The 27371-nt window shown below is 50.8% G+C and overlaps 1 protein-coding gene across 5 annotated transcripts; it reads left to right on the top strand.

The window, feature by feature from the left end:
• The first annotated feature begins 1818 nt into the window (after positions 1-1818).
• SLC5A3 (solute carrier family 5 member 3) lies at positions 1819-25383 on the top strand. Of its 5 annotated transcripts, none has more exons than XM_078618464.1 (6): positions 1819-5327; positions 8192-8388; positions 9104-10263; positions 14127-14431; positions 15873-16103; positions 17154-25383. In XM_078618464.1, the coding sequence occupies exons 3-6, from the start codon at positions 9951-9953 to the stop codon at positions 18600-18602; spliced, it is 2298 nt and encodes a 765-aa protein (XP_078474590.1). In that variant the 5' UTR covers positions 1819-5327; positions 8192-8388; positions 9104-9950; the 3' UTR covers positions 18603-25383. The 5 variants fall into 5 exon arrangements, with proteins under 5 accessions (XP_078474590.1, XP_078474589.1, XP_078474591.1 ...); XM_078618463.1 differs by having other exon boundaries at positions 1819-1983; XM_078618465.1 differs by having other exon boundaries at positions 1819-8288.
• The last annotated feature ends 1988 nt before the right edge of the window (positions 25384-27371 follow it).

Consider the following 27371-nt stretch of genomic DNA (forward strand, 5'->3'; position numbering starts at 1 on the left):
TTACCTACGTGACTTTACCGAAAAACCCTACGAGTATGAACCAAAGAGTATGGTTTAGGTGGAACGGAGAGGGCGAACCCCGGATTGGAATTGGGGATAGAGGGAATGAGAAGGAATCCAAGTCAGAGTCTTGATTAATACTGCAGGAGGAATTCGACAAGCGACAAAGCTCTTTTGCACAGATGCCCAGTCGGGGCGGGTCAGAACGTTACAACAACAAACGATGCAGAAAAGACGATAGCAGTGCAAAGTAGAGAAAAGGTAAGCACATCACAAAACAATATCTACTAATTAATAATTTTAATTTTATTTTACCATTAATGTGGAGTGCGAGCCGGAAATCACGAAAGACGTTCCAAATTTTTTTTTTAAAAGATAACGAAGGGAGGTGGATTGGTGGCTGGAGATGATGTAACAGCGGGGAGAGGGGGAGAGGAATGGAACGGGAGAGGGGACCGTGGGGATGAGAGGAGACCTTGGCAGGAGGAGGGAGCTGCGGATGGAGGGAGCTCTGTGTGATTTGGACAGTGGAAATAATCAGAATCAGAATCCGAAAAAACCAATGAGTATAATGTCTGCAGTCACGAAAGCTTCAATTCTAGATTAATCAGAATCTGCATTTATCCTGGAGAAATCCGAAGAGCTATGAAGCTCTTCCCACTCCCCCCACAGATGTCTAATCCTTACCTGTCTCCACGTGTTGTTGAGATTTCCCGCTACAGCTGTACCGGTTAAGCAAATCGTCAGTCGACTACCTGCTCATGTGGGCATTGAGCCAGCGTTCAAATACCTCTCTACAGCCCCGAGGCAGTGGTGGAAATTCCACATTCCTATGGGTGGACGCGAGTCCATCTACAGGACGACTGCTGTTGACTTTATACCCTTAAAATGGAACTCGTGATCACTGTAATACATGAGTATATTGTCTGGGAGAGTATTTGGTCATCTTCGTTAAGTCAACCCACCCCCTATCTTTACAACAACAAAACACATTTTTTTTACAGTTCAACACGTAGGCTTTCGCGACCAATATCATTCATAAGAAAGGTTTAAAAAAAATATTTACGCGATCTCGCTCAAACAAAAAAAAACCCTCTATTCTGAACATACTTTACACTTGACTCAAAGCTTTCGTGATTAGTGTGGCCAAACAAGCCACCCATCCCGTGACCGTGTGGATGCAGTGGAAGGACACGAAGGGATGCAGTGGTGATGGGGGTGGTGGTGGTTGAAATTCCAACTTCTGGAAGATTCTAGATTTGAAGCTTTCGTGACTGCAAGGATTCATATTCTTGGGTTTTTTCGGTAAAGTCACGTAGGTAAAACATTTAAATTAATGAAAGTAAAATAAAAAATAAAAATAAAATAAAAATCACGACGTTTTGGAGGCAACACAAGCCAGCTGTTCCACCTGAAGACGGAGACTTGTGTTGCCTCCGAAACGTCGTGATTTTATTTTATTATTTATTTTACTTTTATTAATTGTAATTTTTTACCTTCGTGACTTTACCGAAAAAACCCAAGAATTCTGGAAGATTCACCTGAGAGTGGTAGACGTCTACCGGAGGTACAACAACAACAACAACCCCCACCACCAACCAACCACCACAACGTCAACATCTTCCGGTGGCGGAAGAACCCGCCCACCTCTCCCTCCCCTCCTGGCCCGGCTTTGCAAGTGGAAAATTCCTATAGGGGGTACGGGTGGGTGGGTTGGGGGGGTGGTGCGGTTGGTGGGCGGGGCTAAGTGTTAGGTGGTGGGGGCTGGGGTGGGGCCACTCGTATTTAAAGGGGCAGCGTCACCTCGTGGTTGTGTCTACCTCGGTTGCTGGCACCAAAGCGCTCTTCCCACTCTCCAACCTCCCTTCATCTCTACGCTCCTCTGCCGTTACCTGCGTTTACCTGCCCCCTCCATGCCAGCCAGCCAGCAACCATCCATTCCCCAGCCAGGTTAAGCATCCAGGCCGTAACAGCATTGACACGGTAAGCTAAGCGAACACGAAGCACACACGCACACACGTGTATGTGTGTGTGTGTACGTGCGCTTTGTGGGCTATGTAACTGAGCAAACAGGTAGTCTCGTGTCCGTTGCTGAATGGGAAATGATATGAAAACGTTGTTTTACAAAGTGACCGAATGAATGTCGACAATCGTGGGTCAATTGAATGAGTGTGATTCTTGAAATAATTGCAATTTAATGCGGATTAACTTGACTTGGCTTCGTTTTTTTTTCGTATAAATTACATTTAAAACGGAATAATTGCATATCGTTAGCATTGGTGTGCACACTCGCGTACATCTGCAGTTACTATTGGTAATAACATACAATTGCATTTATCGTAACCGATACTGAATGCATTGTAATTGCATACGATCGTCTAATTGCACGGGATATATTTAGACTGTAATTGTGTACCATCTGCCACTCGTTAATAATAACAATAATGACATTTGGGGATAATTACAGGAAGGACTGCTTCTGCGTCGCCGTGATCCACAAAGCCGCGTCCTGCATAAGCAACTCCATTGTTTTGAGTTTCGTGCGTATCGTTCGTTCTATTTGACGTCTTTCGTTGCACAGACTCAAGTTCACACGGTGTGTCATTGTACACGTGCACGTACACACACGCAATTGTTTTTAGTAACGTGCAAACAACATTTGCAGGGCCCCCCCCCCCACCAATCGCCAAGAGCATTGTTCATAATTCTCCCGGTGATAATTGCGCATTGGCTAAAATTGCTTTCATTTTAATCGCTTGTGTGGGGGGATGGGGGGAAATCGTGATTCGTGATTCAATATTGGCCAAGAGAACATTCCGGAATGCGCCCCTGCACTGTGTGGGTTGGCTGTGTGTGGCCGTGGTTTGTATGAGGTGGGACGGGCTTACACACAATAACAATGTGAGCGAACGCTTTCAAATTATTGCACGAATTAACCTGTTTGAAGAAATGAAAAAAAACTGTTTTGAAATCGGATAATTGTTTTTTTACCCTTTTATCTGGCAATTGGCAACTAAACTGACACCTTTTTTTACGAGGAGTCATGTTTGCATAGACCACAATACCTGCAGTCATAATGCAAACAAAACACAACTCTGATAATGTATGCACTGTCCTTGAAGTTGATTGGTCCACACCCGCGACAGCTTTCCTTAGAGCCTAGTCTCACATGGTGTTGGATCAGATGACGCCAATGGTGTTTTGAAATCGTTCATCAATTGGGCATCGTTTGTTCCAGGACGGTGTTTACAACATTTCCCATCATCCAGTGCTCGCTGCGTTATATTCACCACTCGCGCATTGACCAGGGTGGTGAAGTATGGTCCTAAACCTGGAACTGCGTGATTGGTGGTGGTTGGCAGAGGGTGCAAGACCCTCGTCCCCAACATCGGTTTCAACAAAAGGGCTGCACCCTGCACTGTTAGTTGCGTCGTTGTCTTTGGGGTTTGTTTTATTTGGCAGACCCGTCCTGAAAAAGAACAGAAACCACGCGCACAAAAATAACGCGAGTCTGAACAATGTCCGTGTGACATCCTCAACTTTTGTTTTTTTTTTGCATTAATTTTAATGCAAACGCCGGGGGAGAGGTGGGGAGAGCCCCCCCACCTTAAATAATTTCTGGATGGCTGTTTTCAGATTTGTTATTTTCATCGATGCAAAATTGTAAACATTAAAAAAATAGTTTTTTTTATTTTATATGCGTTTAATATAATTTTTTCAAATAGATATTTATATAAAATCTACTTTTTAAAAATGTTTAAGCTGGGTGCTTCACGACCCCCAAAGAAAAAGATCCCCCGTATAGCCTCGTCACACTATTGGGGAAAGTTAGCGAGCACCTAATAAAAGCCGGCACGCCATCACACCCGTCCACCTTTGTCTCCCGAGCGTCACTGTTTAATCACACTGCACCAGCTACTCATTTGAGGCCGAGTCGACCTAGAGGGGAAGCCCAGGACCGACTCTGACAATCGTCGCTGGGTTTATTGGCCTCGAGCGGCAATCTCGGGTCGCCGGGTTCGTTGCGCAGTGTGCACCTTCACTCTCCCAACATCGCCACACCCGCCGCGTCTGTTCGCTACATTGTTAGATTCGAGAGGTGGTCCACCTCCCTCCCTGCTGTTGTTGTTGCTGTGGACGGCGAGGGCTGTTCTGAAAAGCGTCCGATCCGTCTGTCTCGACGACACCGATGCCGCCGCAGCGCAAATGTCACCACCCGTCGTGGTGGCGTTAATCCCCCTCGATGGAAAATTCGAGAAACCCAATTGACGGAGCGGGCGCTTTTTGAAGAGGTCGCGAGAGCGATGGGCTTGGCCGAGGCTTGCAAGTGTCGTCTGCTCGGGATGTCCGCGTATAATGTTTAAAAAAAAAAATGCATCCCTTTTAATTTCGGCCCGAATTTAGCAGGAGTAAATTAATTCACGATGGCGCCATCCTTGGACAAATGTGCGGTGGAAAATAAATGGCGCGTGTCCCACTGCCCCATATGCGATGGCTACCAGCCACTGCAGACCGAAACAAATGTTGGCCTTGACTTTGATGAGCAATACCAGAATTCGCCGCTGGTGCTGCCCACGTTTATCGCATTCAAAATTCGCCACTGGTGCTTGCCCCCCCCCCCCCCGCTTTTACCATGCCCTCTTTTAGCAATCACAATCCTTGGTGTTGCGTGGCCGACCAAACGATTCAATTCGGCAAGTAGCGACGGGGAGCTTGTGCCACGAAAGGGTGGCAGAAGGTGCCGGTCCTGAGTGGCTTCGGAACACCGGGACGCAAGCAGCAGCAGCAGCAACGATTGCAGGAAGGAGGCGCGTTGCCCTGCTGCTCGGCAGCGAGCTGCAGAACTGTGGGCTGGGTGCAATCGCGCACGCACGCGGAAAGGAGTCAATCTTGCGGAAGAAGTCCGCTACGAGCGTGTAAACACGGTACGGCCGTCGCCCACACGACAAAGGCGTATCGGGATGCTGAAGGACTTTGTTTATGACATTCTGCCTGCCTTTGGGGGTCTTGTATGGGGGGCAGTTCTTGTAAGAAGTTCAACACTAAAAAAACGACATTATGGACTTATAAAAAGTTGAGCCAATTGCTAATGTTTCCTTTACCCCAGTGCATGGTGTGGCAGTCAGCCAGCCGACGACTCCGCGACCACTGAGGCTGTCCAGCTTTCTTGGTTTTTATTGTAGGTTTCTTTTTGTTGCTGGGATGGTGCAGAGATTTGTGCCCACTCCAAGAATCCCATGAAAACAAAAGCGAACTGATGCGAAGCATTCGAGCTGCGCGATAGCGTACAGCTGGGCCAGATCGCTCAGGAGTCGGACGCTGCGCTGGTGCCACTGAAATCCTGGTTCTGGGTTTTCACCCATCCCGGATCCCTCTCAAGTGCAGTGAGTTGATGGTCCAATTCCTTTAATTGGCCAGAAATTTCCATCTTTTTTTTTGAAGAGGTCGATTTCATTTGGCATTTGACGATCATCTCGATAGCGAGGATGCCTGGAAAAGTGCGGGGTGCCACTTTAGGAATGCCACGAGCAGGTTTGTATGTAGGTACGGATGTTGAACTTCTTTCGCACCGTACGTAGCCAACCGTGCTAATCGGAGGTGCGGGGGAAGAACTACAAACTGAACACGAACCAGTTCTAAAGAAGTTGGTTTTGAATCTAGATTTATAAGTGCATAGCTCCAGCGGCTTACTAATATCGGAAGGAAGAGCGTTCCAGACGGCCGCAGAAGCGCGTCTGCAAGCGACAGTCTTTTTTCGATGGCTGAGCCAAAAGCTGCTGCTGCTGCGAGGGATGACCAGAGCTCGCGTGATGATGTTTTATGCTCCTTGATGAGATCCGCGAGGCTTTGTGGTTCATTTGTGGCAAACACTTTGTGTCTGATGAACTCAACCAGGCGTCAATGCAGCTCTGAAAGCTGGTCCGATCCTGCAGGTGTTTGACACTTCCGTTGATGGGCCTCTCAGTCGGGCTGGGACCACGCCTTGCTGCGAGAGGTCCGAATTGACATGTCTTTGTCTCACGACGTGACGCTGATGAACACAATTTGAATAAAATGACGGGGGAAAGGCGAAACAAACCAGAACATATATATTTTTACGCTTTCCAACTAAGGTTTAAACAAAGGTTTAAAGCATCGGCTCTGTCCATAAATCTGTCCGACCTTTAACGCTGAGGGTGCTATAACTCTCGTCAATTTTGATCCAATTTGAAACGAAACTGTAGAATGAAGTCGTATCGCTCTTCGCGTCTCTACTTAATAATTCAGAACTGGACAAATTAATCAAAGCGTTCCCCAAATAATGCAAGTGCATTTTTGTCCTGACAGCTACCTGTCCGCCTCCCAGTAGCGCCAGTAGACACTCTTGGGTGACGTTAATCTCTGCCACGCCGGATTATCTTCGCGACAAAGGTCACAAACGGGTTTTGATTCCTTACCCGTACCCGGCCGCACCAGGGTCGCAAACGGGTACCCGTACCCGGCCGTACCCGTACCCGGCCGGGTAAGGGTAGGGTACGGGTATCGTGTACCTGATTGCGACCTCTGGGATGAAGCCATGTTGCAGGCGCGGGTGGGTTTATTCTAGGAACTTGAATTGTGAGAAGAGACAAGACGTTGGGAAATGAGTGACAAACAGTTACTCACCAGTGACTCACGGCCAACCCGTACCCGTACCCGGCCGCACCAGGGTCGCGAACGGGTACCCGTACCCGGCCGGGTAGCCGGGTATCGGGTAGGGTACGGGTATTGGGTACCCGATTGCGACCTCTGCTTCGCGAGCCTTGCGCCGCGTGGCCGCTGTGCACGGCTGCGATTAGGTGTGTGCCGTGCGTGCCGTGCGTGCCTTAAGAACGCGGAGGAGGCTCGGGACTGTCACATTTGTCATCGTCTCATCGGCCGCGCGCTAACAAAACTAGCCACTCTGGCGGTCACCTGACCGTGACGCGGGATCCTCGCTTTAATGGCGAGTGTGCGGTGTCATAACAAGTTATAGATGTTTAAATAAATAATAATAGTAAACCGCACGCGTGCATTCTTGGACCGCTCTCCACCACGCGGCTTATCTTCGTCATGTGTGTATATATAATTAGTATTTAATTGCCAGTTTGGAACGGGTGAAAAACACGGTGTGTTTTGGCACAGGTTTTTTCCAGCGGCCCATTCGTTTTGGATTGTGTTAAGGAAATGGATAGACGGAGCTAAGCAACGAACCGCTTTCAACTTTGGTTGGAAAGGGTTAATGCAAATAAATACGTCCTAGGTTAGCAATGCATCCTGCACAACCGCTTGTGCAAAAAATAAAACCCCTAAGTGTGAGTCGTGCGTAGATGTGGATGGGTGTGCAAAGGTGATGATGCTTCCAGTCGATAACGGAGACCCACGTGGCTCCTGAGTCAGGGTGTGCGTTGTTCCACCCGCCCACCGCTCCCATTTCCGACTATCTCCGACCTTTGCTCGTGGCTGCGGCCTGCAGCGCGTCCCTGGCAACACTAACAACTTTATTAGCCAGCCACCTCTAACAAACCACCTACGTGGCCATGCATCCACGCAGTCGCCCACCCACCCACCCTTTCGGCCAGCTACTTTCCCATCCAGCCACCTGCCCAGCCAATAAACCATCCACCCGCTTACCAACTTACCCAGGCAGCCATGTGCTCGCCCAGCCGTTTACCCAACCAGCGACCTCAAGGTGCCAGCATGGAGTGTCAGGCAGGAAATGGTGGATGGGGTGAAGATGGAAGAGCGAGCAAGGGATCAGGGGGATGGAGAGAGGTCGATTCTATAAAAATAGACAGGAGAGCAAGAGACCGTTCTCACGGTGGTTGCCAAGTTTTGGGATAACTTTTGATGGCTACTCCCCCCTCCATCGGCCGCAAGTAACTCTGGAGAACAGGCCTCTGCAGGTCAGGGGTGTGGCTGATTTGCTTTCGGAGCCCCTAGGTTCCTCACCCTGGGACAGGACGTGCCACTCGCCATGCTTTTAATAATGACGCCGGTGCAGGGGGGACAAGGTGGCGCGATGCACGGGCAGGTCGCGCAAAACTACCGCCCGAGGCTTTGGGTTCGCACGGGTAATGGGGTGAAGCTGCGTGTCGCGACAGGCGCCGGGGCCTGCGTGTGCCAAGGTGTGCAATATTCGCTGGCCGAAAATGTTTCCCCCCCCCCCCTCCCCCCAACCTTATTTGATCAGATCGGCTGGTTCGTGTGCAGTGGGGGTAAAGCGTGGGTACTCCCTCGTCTTCCCGAGAAGCGGGAAGATCTTCTGCCACTTCCTCGTGGCACGCAAGGTCCTCGTCGCTACATGCCGAACTGAAGCGTTTGGTTGGCCACGCAACACCCGAGGATTTGCCAAAGAGGGCAGCGTCAATTGGGTATTTTAGGAACCTGGTGAGAAGTGGGCAGCACCAGTGGCTAATTCTGGTATTGCTCATCAAAGTGAAGGCCAACATTTGTTTCCATCCGGCCAGCGTGGGTCGAGTAGGCAACGGTGCCCTTGATGTGGGGCTGCTCGCTCTCCGGAGCTCCCCTATAGTGCCAGCAGTGATGGCGAGCAATTGCAGGGGTGCCGCGTCTTTTAACCCCCCCCCCCCCCCCCTTTTTAAATCCTTTATATTAAGTTCGCTTGCTTGCTTAGGACCGTGCAAATCTTTCGGTCGTTTTTTAACCCACTTCCCGTGATCCAATCGAGCTGACATTTTCCACACAAACTCGTTGTGTGTGACAATTAATGTTCGTGAAAATGTTTTTCCAAAATTTTACACTTTTTATGACAAATATTATATTTAATTACCAATTGCTTAATGGTGCAATGCAATCATCTGACCCATAGGTGGCAGCCATCTCAAGCCAGAGGACGAGAGGACTCTAGCCGCCACTCACATAAAGGATTTATAGTGAAAAACTTTGATTTTACGTGTTATACTTGTTTTTGCTTTATTTCCCACCTTGCGATCCGTCAATGGCCGCTTGCGTCGTATGTTCGTCTCGCTTTGGAGGACTTACGCATCTTGTGAATGCGACGCTTTTTTTTGCCCCGAACTAATAAAAGCAAACATTTTTTTAAAGTGATTTGTTCTGTCGTTTTTGTTGTTGTTTGTTTTAGGACAGAGGAAGATTTGATATTGTGATCCTCGCCCTAAACACGCACGCATGTGTAAGCACACACGGGCAGATGCACGCACGCGCGAGCCCAATGAGTCTTTACCCGGTCCACTAATTTCCAGGGGGATGAATTGCAGCTCGATTCTGTAGAGTTCGTTGGCACCAAGGTGGAGTGATATTCAGCGGCAGGGCCGCACACCCACCCCCCTGCCCCGCCTTCCCAGTCGTGGTGGATTTTGGGAGAGATTTAGGGGGTGTTGTTGTGGAGTAGGGTGATATTTTCTTGGTCCTTTACTGGGCCTGGGTAAAAGTGGTGGTGGGGTTGGTGATTGCAGGAACGCAGACTTAATAGAAAGCGAGAAAGTTGATTGTGCTTTTGTTTACTTTTTTTTTCGTTAGTATTCACAACTATTCAAAGAAATGGAATTGTTAAATATCGTGCGTTTTATGTTCCAGCTAAGTTAGCTTATTTATTGCCATGCGTAAATATAACACGTATTTATATTTGTATATATTTTTCTGAAGCACGACTTTGATTTAATTTGTTTTCAACTCAATAAAGGGACACAACCATTCACCCACAAATTCCACAAGAGCACAACAGAGGGGCCGAGAGTGAGAGACTGAGAAAGAGACGAGGGGGAGATCGAGAGTGAGAGAGAGAGAGATACACAGACCGAGAGAATACGCAGGTAGAGAGAGACCGAGAGAGAGACAGGCGGGACAAGCCGAGTGACACCGAGAGGCAGACTGAGAACTGTAGACCCAACAAGCCAGGAGCTCGGGCACTTGCCAGGAGGGCCGAGTTTGCGTGCGGCAGTGCGGCCGCGGGGGCCCTGCACGTGGCCATGGCCGAGCGACTGGAAGGCGTGGACATCGCCATCGTGGGCATCTACTTCGTGCTGGTGTTCGCGGTCGGCGTGTGGGCCATGCGGCGCTCCAACCGGGCCAGCGTGAGCGGCTACTTCCTGGCGGGGCGTGCCATGGCCTGGCTGCCCGTGGGCGCGTCGCTCTTTGTCAGCAACATCGGCAGCGAGCACTTCATCGGCCTGGCGGGTTCGGGCGCGGCCAGCGGCCTCGCCGTCGCCGCCTGGGAGCTGAACGCCCTGCTGCTGCTGCAGCTCCTCAGCTGGGTCTTCTACCCCGTCTACCTGGCCACAGGTGAGGGCGCGTGGGTGTGTGTGTGTGGGGAGCCAGAATTGGTTTGTGCCGAATGGGGAGCGGTAGTGTAGTGGTTAGCGCGCTGCACTACGGACCGGGCCACCCGAGTTCGATTCCCGCTCACGGCAAACACCAGTGACGATTATCTGAACCGGTCCTGGGCCTCCCCTAGGTCGACTCGGCCTCAAATGAGTACCTGGTGCGATATGTAAACATCGCCACTACGGAGACAAAGGCGGTCGGGCGTGGTGCTGGCCACCCACCCCCTTGTGTACCGTTCCGGCCTTCATAGGTGCTCGCTAACAGCACTTGCCCCTACAGTCTGTTAAGGCTATATGGGGATCTTTGTTTTATCTTTGTGGGGAGCCGGTAGCGTAGAGGGTTAGCGCACCGCGCTACGGGATCCCGCCGAGCCGAGTTGGATTCACGCTCACGGCTAACACCGGTGACCAATATCTGAGCCGGTCCTGGGTCTCCTCCCCTAGGTAAACTCTGCCTCAAATGAGTACCTGGTGCGGCGTGTTAACATCACCACTGGGGAGATGAAGGCGGTCCGGGCGTGGTGTTGGCCACCCACGCCCCTCGTGTGCCGTACCGGCCTTCATAGGTGCTCGCTAACAACACTTGCCCCAACAGTCTCTTAAAGGCTATATGGGGGATCTTTGGCTTTGTGTGTGCCCCCTCGGTTATCTCTAACATCGCCGCCTGGCTGTGTTTGACCCGGACAGTCTGGGAATTGACATCTCTGTTCGGGTGGCAAGAATTGGTTTGTAACTGAGACCTGGTACCGGTATATTGTGTTGAACTTTTATTGCCGTAGACTGCACAGTCGTGATAATTTGACCTAGTGTTGACCTGAGGAAAAATGTCTGGGTTTTTTGGTCTGCAGTGGAAAAGGTGGCGGCAACTTCACCCAATGCTTTCAGTGCCCAAAGCCACCACGTTAAGGCCGCGCAGCCAACCGCCAGCGCTCCGCCCCCCACTTCCCTGGGCCCCCTGCAACAGCCAATAGGGCGCCGCCGTGGCGAGATGTTAACTCCCTCTCCTGGTATGCGGGAGGTTGTGGATTCGATCCCGTCCCTGGGACCTGCTGTATATTTGGAGTTTGCGTGTTCTGCCCGTGCTCGCGTGGATTTTTCTCTAGTTTTATTTTTTATTCTCCAAACCACATTTAGAATCGACATGTGTTTCGATGATTTGGCTGCTATAAATTTCCGCGCGATTAAGCCATTCGGTTGAGTTATCACTTGTGCGCCAGGTCGCTTAATAGAACAAAAAAACAGCTGTATAGATCAGTGGGCCTTATTTAGTAAAATAAAATAGTTTAGTTTTTAGTTCAGGCCCTGTTGAACTTGCACCACCTGCACATGAAAGGTTAGCAGCCGGTTCATAAATTCATTCGCTAAAGAAAGGAGTTGGGGCCGACACCGAAACCTGGTTCATTCATTTGTTTTGTTGATTTATTGATAACGCGGAAAGCCGTCGCCGGAGCGCGCGGCTCGTAACATTACACGGCGCGAGGTAACGCGAACCGCACGCGCCGGCACTCCCGTGCTAGCGGCCACAACGCGAAACCACCTGAAATGAATATAAATACAAATCCACAATGTCGTATAAAAACGCGGGGACACATCGGCAGTGGCCTTTACTGGAGACCAGCGGATAGCGACGTGTCGCCGTAGCTGAAGAGGAAAAGCGTTTTTTCAATTCGTGCGGCAATCGCCTGCTGCCACGGATGGATCCGAAAAGTGGAAATCGAACTTTACAAACTCTGAAAAGTGAAGAGAGTAGCGTGGAGAGGTTCTTTTGAAAACTGAATTGCATCGAAAGAATGAAGGAGGAACCGCATGCATCGGAGAACATACGCGGGGTAATGACATCTTCCAAACTGTTAGGAAAATTTAGCGGCCCGGGGAAGGATGATGCATCCATGGCTTGAAGAGACGATGACTCGTGGTTGAGACCTACCACGTAAAGATAGACTGAGAAGGGAAGACACCCGAGGAGGAGATGGAGCGATGAGATTGTCTCGTGTGCTGGAGCGTGATGGATTTTTTGCACCATTTCACCATGTCGGGGGGAGGATAGAGATGGAGACCACGTGGGGAGTCCATCTAGTAGTGGATTGATTATGTCTGATGATTGTGCTAAGAGATTGTTGAGACTCAAAGTACATTTTTGAGTGAAACATGGGCCCTAAAATGTACACGAATTTGAGATCAAACAAATATAGTAGAGAAATCCAGATGTAATTGAGCATTTTTATTAAGGAACAGATTTAAGAATTCCGTAAAAAAAATTTTTTTATGATGGGTGGATTCAAATAAGATGCCAATTCATCGTATTCTCCAGACGCTCGGAAGAGTAAGACGCACCCCAAACTTTTGCCCCGTGTCAATCAAGTTTTATACCGAACCTGGTCTCATGCGCGCGCACACACACACACACGTCGATCAGAATATGCACGCACCCGCCCCAACCTTTGCTTCAAATTAAATAAAAATAATAATTTGCGCGTGATTTTGTGATTGCCAGGTCGCTTCTGAAAAAGAGCTCCATAGTTCAGTTGGCCTTACCTGGTAACAGGCGGTGTGTTAATTGTGTGTTGACCAACTCTGTGTTGCATTGCATTACATTTCCAAATTTTACTAAGTTTGTTTGTTTTCTTGGTTCTTTCGGTAAAGTCACGTAGAATGTTTTATTTTTATTATTTTATTACTTCCATTCTACGTGACTGTACAGAAAGAACCAAGAAGATGAATCCCTGCAGTCACGAAAGCTTTAAATCAAAATTTAAGTTTGTTTGATTAAGTGTGTTTTTTCTCTCTCTCTGTGTGTGTGTCCTTGTGTTGTCGTTCTAGTATTCCTTGCAGTCACGAAAGCTCCAAATCTCTCATTGTCATGCTAATTTTTCTACCCCCCCCATCTTTCTCTTTGCCCCCCTCTCTCTCTATTTAAGGCCTCGACACAGAGGCGTTGTTTCTTTGTGTGCCTATGTGTGTGTGTCTCTGTGGTATCTCTCTGTTTATGTGTCTCCGTGTCTGTGTTTTGTCTCTCTCTCAAATTTAGCAATCTTTGGAAGAACGTAATCAACCAGGTAGGGTGTTGACTGTTATGTTAGCCGACTCTCTGTGTTGTATTGTATTTTATTTCTGAGTTTACTAGGTTTGTTTTCTCTTTCATTTGTACCTGATGATGATTGCTTGTGTTGCAATCGAAACGTCGTATGCTATTATTTAATTTATTTTTGTTTCTACGTGACTTGACCGAAAGAACCAAAGAACATAAAAAATATGATAATTATTTTTTTACCCTTTCATCTGGCAACAAAACTGACACCTTTTTTACAAGGAGTCATTTTTGCATTGACCACAATACTTGTGGTCGGAATGCAAACAAAAAAGACTCTGATAATGTATGCACTGTCCTTGAAATTGATTGGTCCACACCCGAGACAGCTTTTCTTAGAGCCTAGTCTCACATGGTGTTGGACCATATGACGCCAAAAGGCGCACCAGGTGTCAGTTTTGTTGCCAGATAAAAGGTTAAAAAACCAATTATCATATTTAGCTACTGGCAAAGGAGGTTCCATTGGTGTAACATAAAAAATAGTTGAGTATATTTTGAGTTTGTGTGACTTTCTCCCCATGGCCACGTGGATTTTTCTCCGGGCCCTCTGATTTTCCCCTCCACATTTCGGTGAAAAAGGGTAACTTTCAATACTATCGGAACAAATTGAGCCTTTAATGTGTGTATTTCCTACACACGCTTAACGACCAAGTCCCTAAACGACCGATTTCGTGGAACCAATTGTCCTGTCGTTAAAGAGGAGAGGGGGTTCTACTGTACCCCGTCCTTTGCAGGCGTGTGCACCATGCCCGGCTACCTGGCACGGCGCTTTGGCGGGCGGCGCCTACGCGTCTACCTGGTGGTGCTCTCGCTGCTGCTCTACGTGCTCACCAAGGTGTCGGTGGACCTGTACGCGGGCGCAGTCTTCATCCAGCAGTCCCTCGGCTGGGACCTCTACGTGTCCATCGTGTCGCTCATCGGCGCCACGGCGCTGCTCACGATGGCCGGGGGGCTCGCCGCCGTCATCTACACGGACACGCTGCAGGCGGCGCTCATGGTGGCCGGAGCGCTCACGCTCATGGTGCTTGGCCTCATCAAGGTTCGTAAACGTCCCGCGCGACGAGCGATGGCGGATGTGTGTTGTTAATTTTAAGTTTTCAAGTTTTTCAAGTTTCATTTGTTAGGTGTAGCCCTGTGAGCCATTCGGCCACTTGAATCGGGTGCAACCGCAACAAACAAACAAATTAAAAACATGAACAAGAACACATCTTAAAGTGACTATGTGCAAACAGAAAATCCAAGAAAAGACAGCAAAATATTGCAGGAAAATCACCGTACACCAACACTGTGTGCAAAAATCCCAGTGGGATGCAAGTCAAACAACAACAACCACAAGGCAGACTTGGATTAAGGCCATCAGTCTAACTCTGTACTACAACAAACAAACATGGCCAAACCGAATTTTTTTTCAAAAATCAGCAAAATAAAGCCATAAAAGCAATGAAACAGCGATCATAGGAACTGTGACCGAATGTTCACAATAAACGACGTAAACAACATGTACTACCAAACTCTGCAGCCATAGCTGGTTGCATGAGTCACTCCACAACAGCGCACGCGTGTGTCGCAGATCGGACTCAATGCTGGTACCACCGGGGGGGTGGTCCCTGGTCCCACAAGCGTGGTTTCCCGGTCCCCTGGTGCCACCGGCGTTGGCCCCTGGTCCCACAGGCGTGGTTTCCCGGTCCCCTGGTGCCACCGGCGTTGGCCCCTGGTGCCACTGGTGTGGTTACCCGGTCCCACCGCTGATCCGGAAATAATCATAGTACTTGTGATATTTAATGAAAAACATGAAGTAAGGTAGACTACCCGGATTAAAGTACCCTAACCCTAAGATATAAATGCCATCCCTAGAAGAAGAAGAAAACAACTTATAGCTGCTTTAAAAAGAAATGTAAGTGTGTTCCGGTAATATGAATAATTTTCTCGTACTGGCATTCGGAGAGAGCGGTTGAATGCGTTTTGCCACCGGGGGTGCGGGGGTGGCAGGCTGGGTGCGTGGAAATGTTTACATCGACCGAGTGGCCCGCGGGCCTAAACGTCTCGAGAAACGCTAACAGCGTAATGTTGCTGATTACGACACCGCCGTAGCTTTTGGTCTTGTTCATCGTGCTGCTGTGTGGACGCCGCTGCAATAATTGAGTCAACGGTGCGATCGTACCCAGATGGCAGCCCCTTCTGGCAGTCTCATACCCTTGCTATCATACACACGGCCGACGAAGCCAGACAGCAGACGTGCCCAGACGGGCTGCCCCCTCTCCCCTCTCGCTCCCGCCGCTCACCCCGTCTCATCGTCTCACCGCTCAACCTGTCGCAACCCCTCACCCACTCAATCTTTAGCCCCTCACCTCTGCGCTCTCTCCCTCACCCCCTCTCCACCCACTCCTCTCGCCGCTCACCCTGTCTCACCACTCATCCCGGTCTCTCTCCCCCCCCCCTTCCACCCCCTCTCCCCCCCTCCACTTGCGCTCGCCACGCAGGTGGGCGGCCTGCAGAATGTGTGGAGCGGCTACATGGAGGCCGTGCCCAACGTGACGGCCATCCGCGCCGCCTACAACCTGTCAGCGGGCCCCTTGTGCGAGGAGGCCATCGCCCGGCCGCACGCCAACTCGCTCAAGGTGCTTCGGGGACCCTGGGACAGCGAGACGCCGTGGCCCGGCTTCCTGCTGGGCCAGACGCCAGCCTCCATCTGGTACTGGTGCACGGACCAGGTGAGATTCTCCCAACGGTGGGCTCCTGCCAGAGGTCGCAACCGGGTACCCGATACCCGGCTACCCGTACCCGGCCAGGTACGGGTACCCGTTTGCGACCCTGGTGCGGCCGGGTACGGGTACGGGTAGGCCGTGAGTCAATGGTGAGTAACCGTTTGTCACTCATTTCGGGTAGGGTACGGGTACGGGTAGGGAACGGGTACTCGTACCCGGCCGGGTACGGGTACCCATTTGCGACCCTGGTGCGGCCGGGTACGGGTACGGGCAAGGAGTCAAAACCCGTTTGCGACCTCTGGCTCCTGCCGCCCCCCCCCGGCCCCCCTCCGCCCCCCCTGTGCCACCGAAAGCCATGGTTAGAATCCGGGTTTCCGGATGGACCTCGTGATGCCTCTGTACAGTGCGGGAGATCACTGTGATTGGCTACTGATGCCTCTGTCCAGTGCACAAGAGCACTGTGATTGGCTACTCATGCCTCTCAACAGTGTGAGCAAGCAATGTGATTGGCTACTGAGTCTACGGCTCATGTAAGTGTAAGCCGGCCTATGGGTCTCTATGTGAGTTTACGGCTCACGTAAGTGTAAGCTGGTTTATTGGTCTTTATGCAAGTCTACGGTTCAAATAAGTTTCGATTTAAAGCTTTCGTGACTGCAGGGATTCATCTTCTTGGTTCTTTGGGTAAAGTCACGTAGAAGGGAAATAATAAAATAATTATTGTTATTATTTTATTATGTTTTATTTTTATTATTTTATTATTTCCCTTCTACGTGACTTTACCGAAAGAACCAAGAATGTTCAAATAAGTGTAAGCTGGCCTATGGATCTCTATGTGAGTGTACGCTCATGTAAGTGTAAGCCGGCCTATGGGTCTCTATGTGAGTTTATGGCTTATGTAAGTGTAAGCCGGCCTATGGGTCTCGATGCGAGTCTACGGCTCGTGAAAGTGTAAGCTGGCCTATGGGTCTCTATGCGAGTCTACAGCTCGTGAAAGTGTAAGCCGGCCTATGGGTATCGATGCGAGTCTACAGCTCATGTGATCTTGGGGCCCTGCAGGTGATCGTGCAGCGCATGCTGGCGGCACGCGACCACTCCAACGCCAAGGGGGCGACGCTGCTCGCCGGCGCGCTCAAGATCCTGCCCATGTTCGCGATCGTGGTGCCGGGCATGATCGCGCGCATCCTCATGCCCGACGAGCTGGCGTGCGTGTCGCCCGAGCACTGCACCGCCGTGTGCGGCAACCCGGCGGGCTGCTCCAACGTCGCGTACCCGCGCCTCGTGCTCGCCGTGATGCCCACGGGCCTGCGGGGCCTCATGATGGCCGTGATCGTGGCGGCGCTCATGAGCGACCTCGACTCGATCTTCAACAGCGCGAGCAGCATCTTCACTCTGGACATCTACAGGCACGCGCGCGGAGCGTCGCGCGTCTCCTCGCGGGAGCTCATGATCGTCGGCCGCCTCTGGGTCGTGGTGATGATGGCGGTGAGCGTGGCGTGGGTGCCCGTGGTGGTGTCCATGCAGGGCGGGCAGATGTTCCTCTACATCCAGGAGATGGCCGGGTACCTGACGCCACCCGTCGCCGCGATATTCCTGCTCGGCGTCTTTTGGAAGCGCTGCAACGAGAAGGGCGCCTTCTGCGGCGGCCTCGTGGGCTCCACGCTGGGCTTCGCGCGCCTGCTGCTCGCGTTCGTCTACCCGCCGCCCGACTGCACGCAGCCCCACGACGACCGCCCGTTCGTCGTCCGGAGCATCCACTACATGTACACGGCGGCTGCGCTCTTCTGGACCACTGTGGCGGTGGGCATCATCGCCAGCCTGCTGTCCGACCCACCGTCCAGGGAGTGCGTGGCCAACACGACCTTCTGGACGTACTCGGACCCGCCGGCCACCTCCTCGCCCTCCTCCTCCACCGCCGACGACGACGACGATTACGACGGCGACGGCAAGAAGCGCAAACGGGCGCTGGGCAACGGGGTCACGTGCGCCGAGACGCTCAAACTCGTGCGCAAGGGGGGCGAGCGAGCGGCCGCTCCCACTTGCGCCTCGGCGGACGACCGCGACGGCGATGACGGAAGCCGGCCGCCGGTCGTCGTCGTCGTCGTCGTGACGGAGAACGGCCGCCCCCAGCCGGCGCCGACGCCGACGCCCGACAGCGCCGCCGAGACCCCCGACAACGGCGGCGCCGCGGCGGTGGACGAGGAGTGGCCGCTCGGTGGCGAGCGGTCGCGGCGGGCCGGCGGTGCCCGCGACGGCTCTGGCCGCCGCGAGAACGTGCGGAGGGGCCTCCTGAAGGCCGTCAACTGGTTGTGCGGCACGGGGAGGGACCCGGACGAGGCGGGCGGCGACGGCGCGCCGGGGAAGCCCTCGGTGGGGCTGCTCGGCGAGGATCTGGCCCAGAGGCTGCGGCTGCTGGAGGAGCGGCCGGTGGACAAGGCCGTGCTCAACGTGGGCCTCTGCCTCATCTGCTCGGTGGGGGTCTTCCTCTACGTCTACTTCTCGGTGTGACGATGCCGCTGCCGGCGTCGGTCGTTGCGCGCCGACTGAAGGCCGACAGACCCCCCCCCCCCCCCGCCCCCGCCCGTCGTGAAATCCGCTAGTCCCCCGAGTCCTTCGCCCGCACCCCGATCCATCGCCCAGCCCGCCGCCACGTGGCACGCGCGATGAGCTTCTCCGTCGAAGATCGAGGGGAGGCGCGGACGCGTCGCGCCTGCCTGCCGGGGAGGCTGGGGGAAGCTCCGTCGTGCTCCGGGGCTTTCGTAGCCCTGAGACTCTGCACTCGGCACCGAGTATAAATGCGTTTGTTGCGAAGTGTTTTGTTTTGTTTAACTCGTTGAATTTCGGCGCCTAAGGATTTGTTGAAATGCACTTACGGGGGATCGCGCGCGTCAATTGGACCAAACTATTACAACTCGACGTTGTTTTATTTGATGCTTTATTCTGGCGGAACAAGCACTTCGGTGCGGTGGAGAAGACCGGGCCCCTGCCATTGTAATGTGGAATCTTTCCAGCATTGGCAGATGGCCAATGACGATTACCCCCCCCCCCCCACCCCCTGCTTACTTGAGAAGGGAGCACTCTAACTTTTTGAAACAATTGCGCGAGATAGGCATCACCAGGCACACAGTGTCCTTGGTGATGTCCAACAGTGAGGGTCGGTGGTTCCTTCCGTTGGTCAAACTGCCGCAGGGCAATAATTGGTGCACAGGTGACAGGATTCTTTGCAATGGCATGCTCCTCTGGTACCAAACAACCACTGTTCCTGCCCCTTTAGAGGTTATAGATTTTTACACTGCACCCTTATAAACTACAAGCTATTTTTATTTGATCAGGTAAGGCCTACGGAGCTATGTGGCTTTTTTTCTTCTTTCAGAGGCGACCAGGCCACAAATGATAGCTCGACAAAGTGGCTTATCCTGTGGAAATTTATAGCAGCCAAATACTCTTTCAGAAAATGGAGGACCCGGAGAAAAATCCTCCACGACCACGGGGAGAACATGCAAACTTCAAATATACAGGCGGCAGGGTCAGGATCGAACCCACGACCTCCTGTTTACCAGGCGAGGTATTAACATTTCATCATCAGGGTGCCCCTGAATCTAACGAGGCTGATGACCCGTAGACATTCATCGGACCTTGTGATTTGCGTTCCTTAGAGGTGAGAGCCCCATTTGAGATTCATCGTCCTGTGTGATTGATGTGCGTTCAACCGTATTGGAGCCCATTGAGGGTGCATTCTCGCGTGGTTGATGTCCTGAAATGAACCAGGTGAGAGCCCCATTGAGATACATTACACTGGTCAACACACTTTTTCTGGCATAAGGTATTCCAACGGTTTTAATGTAATTTTGGGGTGCCGATTCCAAATCTGGCATCAGTTTTTGTCTAGCACATCAGGTTTTTTAGATATGAAATATTGCATTTTCAATAAAAACTGCAGAAGAAAAATATTAAATAAATGCGGATATCTACATAAAATTATATTATAAACGCACTATCCTAAAAATACAGCACCATATTTTAACACTAAAGCAGTCGCTGACTCGCAACAACCTGCAATCATAAGTGACAGAGTTAATTTTGGGTAAAATCAATGAAAATGGGGTATGCCGATAGCATAAAACGAGATGTGATAGAGCAAATCTGAAATCAGATTTGGAATCAGCACCCTGATATTAGTCTAAAACAGCTGCAAAAGTCCAGGCCAGAAATTTTTTGTTGTTGTTGACCAGTGTTATCTCTTTGGCTTGATGTCAGAATCAGAATATTTATTTATACTGCAGGAGGAATCTCCGTTCTTTCGCAGATGTCCAGTCGGGGTGTGGGTCGAAACGTTACAGCAACGAACGGTTACAAAAACACGACGGCTGATATTCAAGTTTAGATACCGTTATCTCTCGTGATGTCCTTGCTTTCACCAGGTGATCGTCTATCTAGGTACACTATCTCCTGTAATCATGGTCATTTATGTAACCATATAAAGACAGAACCCCCCCCCCGTATAGTCTGTAACGGACTGTTGGGGCAAGTGCTGTTCGCGAGCACCTATGAAGGCTGGCACTGCACACGAGGGGGTGGGTGGCCAGCACCACGCCTTTGTCTCCCCAGTGGCGATGTTTACACATCACACCAGGTTGAGTCGACCTAGGGCAGGCGTGGGGAACGACCGGCCCGTGGGCCGTATAAAGCCCGTGAAATCATTTGGTCTGGCCCTGCCAAGGCAACCGCACCACTCGAAATTCAATCAATCTAGGAGCTTTTTTCACAGCAACATAAATTTAATTTTGTGTGGCCCGCGAATGATGTTATAAATATCCAAATGGCCCTTGGCAGAAAAAAGGTTCCCCACCCCTGACCTAGGGGATGAGGCCCAGGACCGGTTCAGATAATGGTCACTGGTGTTGGCCACGAGCGGGAATCGAACTCGGGCCGCCGGGTTCGTAGTGCATCGCATACTTAAATTAACCAGGCCATCGCCCAATGAGAATAAGACGCGTTATCATATCATCAGCAAAAATCTGGTAACGTGGGGGTTGCAAGCATGCGATTGTTAGTGTTAGAATTTTCACGTGCAATCATGTGATCGTTGGCTTTTTCACTGGGCACATAGAAAACCGGTGTTGCCAGATCAGAGATTCCCCCCCTTAGGATTTTAACATAGCAACCACGAAAACTAGGTTTATAAACTCGTGAAAAGCTAGAGGGGGGGAGGAGGGGGTTAAGAATAGTAGGGTTTCCCCCCCCCCCCCCAACAGTCTACCTATAATTCAGAATCGATATTTGGATTACGGTAATCCCACGTATTGATCCGACAAAATGTTGCGTCGTAAAGTACCCCCTCCACCACCACGTGACACAGCCAAACGCGTGAAATAGCCACGTGCAAAACGCATTTCATGATTCTAGATTAGAAGCTTTCGTGACTGCAAGGATTCATACTCTTAGGTTGTTTCGGTAAAGTCACGTAGGTAAAAAATAAAATTAAAATTAATAGAAGTAACAATAATTTGTGATTTATTATTTTATTTCTGTTATTACTTCTATTAATTTTATTTTTTACCTACGTGACTTTACCGAATAAACCTAGGAGTACACATTTCGTGAGCCAAGTTATTTTAGTTTTCTTCAGCACGCTCGTGGCTCGCAGCCACCGGTGAACTGTAGAAAACAAGATGTCGTGACCATTTAAAATTGCCGCCTTCTAAACGCCTGTACACGTGTGACGACAGGTCTGGTGGTGGTGGGAAGGTCTTGTGACATATTTGGTCGGATCATAGGGGGGGGGGGGGGGTCCTGAACCAGACGTCCATGAAAAAAAATCGTAATACTGTACTGGCTGTTGCAAACCTCAGTGTTGGAGCGTTGTCTCCGCGTGTTTGAGCGAGCGTGTACGTCCACAATCTGAAGACCTCTATCGATCTCGTCAAGGAACACAAACCATCATCGCGCGAACTCCGGTCATCCTCGCTGCAGTGGCGCGCTTTCAGACGCGCTTCTGTGGCCGTCTGGAACGCTCTTCCTTCCGATATTAGGAAGCCACTGGAGCTATGCACTTTTAAATCGTATAGATAGACACACTTTTTTTAAAATTTATTTTTGTGTTTAGCTCGTTGTCCTTCCCCCCGCACCTCCGATCAGCACAGTTGGCAACGTGCTGAAGAAGTTCAACATACGTACATTCTTTGTTGGCCATGCAACCCCCATGACTTGATAATGGCACGAGCCGGCCTACGGCCAGCAGCGGACTGACAAGGCGCTACAACTTATTTATACTGTCTAAAGTGTTTAACTCTACGCCAAATCCATTGTGGGCTCTGCAGAGGTCGTAAACGGGTTTTGATTCCTTACCCGTACCCGTACCCGGCCGCACCAGGGTCGCAAACGGGTACCCGTACCCGGGCGTACCCGTACCCTACCCGATACCCGGCCGGGTACGGGTAGGGTACGGGTATCGGGTACCCGATTGCGACCTCTGGGATGAAGCCATGTTGCAGGCGCGGGTGGGTTGATTCTAGGAACTTGAATTGTGAGAAGAGACAAGACGTTGGGAAATGAGTGACAAACGGTTACTCACCAGTGACTCGCGGCCTACCTGTACCCGGCCGCACCAGGGTCGCAAACGGGTACCCGGCCGGGTACGGGTAGCCGGGTATCGGGTAGGGAACGGGTATCACGACCTCCTGGTATACAGGAGGTCGTGAGTTCGATCCCGACCCTGTGACGCCCGTTGTATATTTGGTGTTTGCTTGTGTCTTTCTCTCTCCCCGTGGTCGCGTGGATTTTTCTCCGGGTCCTCCTGTTTCTCCCTCCACATCTAGAAACATGCGCTGACAGTATTTGGCTGCTATAAATTTCCATACGATGAGCCACTTCGTTGACCTATCATATGTGTGATAGCCAGTGTGGCCTTACACCTGTTATATATATATATATTTTGTTTGTTTTTTTAAATAGTTTAGTTTCCTGCGCGACTGCTGCCGGTCTACAGTCACTGTTTGAAATCCCGAGTGAAGATGAATGCTTTGGCTTCACGGTTGTTTCGTTTAACGAGGTGAGAGAGAACGCGGGGTGTTCTAGATTTTAAGCTTTCGTGACTGCAAGGATTCATACTCTTAGCTTTTTTCGGTCAAGTCACGTAGGTAAAAAAAATAATAATAAAAATAAAAGTAATAGAATTTTTTTAAATTTATATTATTATGTCTATTATTTATTATTTTTTATTATTTTTATTTATTTTTACCTACGTGACTTTACCGAAAAAACCTAAGAGTATAGAACGCGAGAGGCCAGTATAGAAGTCTCCTTCACAAGAGTGAACCAGGTCATGAGTCTGCTGTCAATAGGCGGGCGGTGATTGCCGTTGCTGCTGCTGCTGTGTATAGTCCCAATAGAGTAGTTTGCGTAATTTAGTTATTTTTTGTAATTTTCGGACGTGGAAAATTTGGACCCCTGGCAACGTGGTCTTTGCGAATGACGTCACGGGATCTTTAACGTCCGCTGCGAGTGAAGCAGACGGTATGGCGTAGTATTATTATTGCTCGGACCACATTAATAACCAGGCGGCCGCTGGATTCGAACCGCGAACCCTCTGCAACAAGCAGCAAACGCGCTACCACGCGTACGCATGGGTGATGCGTACGCGTGGTTTTTCTTAGTTTAAGTCTGTAGGAATGTATTATCCGCATCGGGCAGCACTGGTAACGATTGCATCTTCATTTCCCCACGTGGAATCCTTGGGGAAAATCCACATGCTGGACTTTAATACCACACACTGGGTTTCCAATTAGATTTTAAACTCAAATAATTATTGGATTTTTTTCCTCGAAAAGATGTTGTTTAACAGTTCATAATCGCTGTTTATTTGAGTTGAAAGGGCTTGGAAAAGCAGTCAAATGAATTAAAATATATCTCGTTCAACATACGCATGTGGATACATCACCATAGCAAATACTCGCACGCACATTTTTTTTTTATATATTTCAGATGGAGTGATTTCTTTCAACCATACTTCACCGTGACGGTCACATCGGGGTACTGGTGAAGCGGAGAGCCTCGGCGCTTGCTTCACGTACCGTACCCGCCACCGATGTGTTTGCCGTGGCCGGGAATCGATGGCGCGGGGGTCACTGGGTTCAGGATTTGAGTGCACTGCGTTCGAAGGGAAGCCCAGTGAGAACGAGCGACTTGCCGCTTGGCGCTCATTCACGATGTGCAAACATCCCGATGGTGGCGTGCAAGCTACCGGACCAGCCCCAACAACAAAGACAAAGATCCCCCGTGTAGCCTTTACGGACTATTAGGGTAGGTGCTGTTAGCGAGCACCGAAATGAAGGCCGGCACGGCACGCGAAGGGGCCGGGTGGCCAACGCCACACCCGCCCACCTTTATCTCCCCATTGGTGATGTTTACACACCACACCAGGTACCCATTTGAGGCCGAGTCGACCTAGGGGAGGAGACCCAGGACCGGTTAAAATATTCGCCGCTGTTATTTGTCGTGAGCGGGAAATCGGGTCGCCAGTTTCGTAGCGCAGCGCGCTAACCATCATGCCACAGTTCCCCCCCCCACCCTACCCCACCACACACACACACGCGTGGTGTACTGTGCACGAACGCCACACTGCCACGTGTCCCACCACCATCGGGAAAGGTGCCGGCTCTCAGTTCGTGAACTGCGCTGGGTGTGGACACGCAGCAGGCGTTCTCAAGGCGGCCTTGCCAGGCGGACTGTGGCTGCAAGTCGCAAAGCACGTGGCCTCCTAGGTTCTTTGTCACGAGGGAACTGCTGCTGTTGCTTTTGCTGCTGCTGCTGCTGATGTCTCGATCACTCGGGTCGCTTCCCAAAATCATGTGTGGTGTCACAGGGTCGACGGCATTCCCTTGCTGAGTTGAACTTCAGAACGGTGGGGTTTTTTTGCAAAAAAAAAGTTGGAAATTTAAAATTGGCAATATTTTGGATTCGGATAGCCAAATGTACCTCCCGTTACACGTTTAAAAGCGGTGTTTCGGATTGCTTGCGTTGGAAGGTTTGGCGAAGGGCACGGAGAAAGGACGGAGCCCACAGGAGTCGCGTCTGTCACTAAGTACAGGGTAACAACGATCCGGACCCCGCTGCTGATCCTGGAAGACGCGCGGGACCGGCCCAGCTTCCGAGGGGGTCATAGAAACGCAACGCACACTGCTCACGAGTCGCGCCAATTCAAATGACTTCTCGTGGCTTTTGGAAAACATTCCGAGACGTGGTGGTGGTGGTGGTGTTTTTTGTGCAAGTAAAAAAAACACAACCGTAATGATCCCGTCGTGAATTATTCATCGCGTCCTGTTGCAACCCCGTTCATTTTTTACAGCAATCCTCCGGCTTCCCGCTGCCTCGCATAACTTGGAACAGCACGGGGCGAATGCCCCCCCCCCGGGGTTAACCACAAAAGACCGGTGGCAGCTGGCGGCAAAAAAATTAACGAATGGCCCAGCCGCTGGTCAACCCGCCGCCAGCGGTCACCCTTTTGAGAATTTTAGTTTTTTCCGACGACTCGCAAACATTGGGCCCTCCCGTGAACCCAGATGCGTCGGGTTTTTCCCCTCCACCGCGACACGCTGGCAAGGCAGGGCACGCGCCACGGCGATTAATACAGCGATGAAGATATTCGGCCAAACAGAGCTGTTGGCGTTCGATAATTGTTTTTTTTCTATCTGGAAACAAAACTGACACCTTTTTTTTACAAGGAGTCATGTTTGCATAGACCACAATACCTGAGGTCATAATGCAAACAAAAAATATAACTCTGCATGCACAGTCCTTGAAGTTGATTGGTCCACACCCGAGACAGCTTTCCTTAGAGCCTCTGGTCCAACCCATGTGATACTAGGCTCTAAGGAAAGCTGTCTCGGGTGTGGACCAATCAACGTCAAGGACAGTGCATGCATTATCAGAGTTATGTTTTTTGTTTGCATTATGACTGCAGGTATTGTGGTCTATGCAAACATGACTCCTTGTAAAAACAAGGTGTCAGTTTTGTTTCCAGATAGAAGGGTAAAAAAAACAATTATCATATTTTTTTACTGGCAAATGAGGTTCCAATGCTGTTGGCGTTCGTCAACGGTGGTGACCGGGTGGACGAAACTCGTGGAGCGCGTGAATTCCTCCTCCTCCTCGACTTAAGATCGTCCACCAAAGACGAGACTGGGGGGGGGGGGGGGGCGAGAGGGTGAGGATTAGTGAAGTCGCAGACCGAGACCACCTCGTAACAGTTGTTAGAGACAGCGGTGCACTGAGCAAAGCCAACAGTGGCAATTGTGTTTGTGTGTGCGGGCATACATTGAGCAACCATTTACGGGGTTCACCAATTGTCGGAACTAATGCTGGTGGAGAGTGGTGAGGTGGGAAATCGGCCGCCCTCCCCCCCACCAACAGTTGAGTAACGTGAGCGAGTATTTAAATGTTTGCTTTAGTCGAACGGGCAGAAGAGAATGACTACGTGAAAACGTTGAAACTTCAGACGAAGTCTTGTGAAATAATGAGTTCTGGTCGACATTAGCGCTGGTCCACGTGGGGTGGGTTACAAAGACAAAATAATCTCCCCGTATAGCATTAACAGACTTGGGGCACGTACTGCTCGCCAGCAAGCCCCTATGAAGGCCGGCACGGCACACTATGCCCGAACCGCCTTTGTCTCCCCAGTGGCGATGTTTTTACACACCGCATCAGGTGCTCATTTGAGGCTGAGTCAACCTAGGGGAGGCCCAGTACTGGTTCAGATAATCGCCACTGGTGTTGGCCGTGAGCGGTGGTGCATCAGCCAGTCATCTCAGTCAGGTCGTGCATCAGCCAGTCATCTCAGGTAGTGCATCAGCCAGTCATCTCAGGTAATGCATCAGCCAGTCATCTCAGGGAGTGCATCAGCCAGTCATCTCAGGTGGTGCATCAGCCAGTCATCTCGGTCAGGTGGTGCATCAGCCAGTCATCTCAGGTAATGCATCAGCCAGTCATCTCAGGTGGTGCATCAGCCAGTCATCTCGGTCAGGTGGTGCATCAGCCAGTCATCTCAGGTAATGCATCAGCCAGTCATCTCAGGGAGTGCATCAGCCAGTCATCTCAGGTGGTGCATCAGCCAGTCATCTCAGGTGGTACATCAGCCAGTCATCTCAGGTGGTGCATCAGCCAGTCATCTCAGGTGGTGCATCAGCCAGTCATCTCAGGTGGTGCATCAGCCAGTCATCTCAGGTAATGCATCAGCCAGTCATCTCAGGTGGTGCATCAGCCAGTCATCTCACGTAGTGC

This window comes from Lampetra planeri, chromosome 57, assembly GCF_965212315.1.
Source record: "Lampetra planeri chromosome 57, kcLamPlan1.2.h2, whole genome shotgun sequence".
NCBI lineage: Eukaryota > Metazoa > Chordata > Hyperoartia > Petromyzontiformes > Petromyzontidae > Lampetra > Lampetra planeri.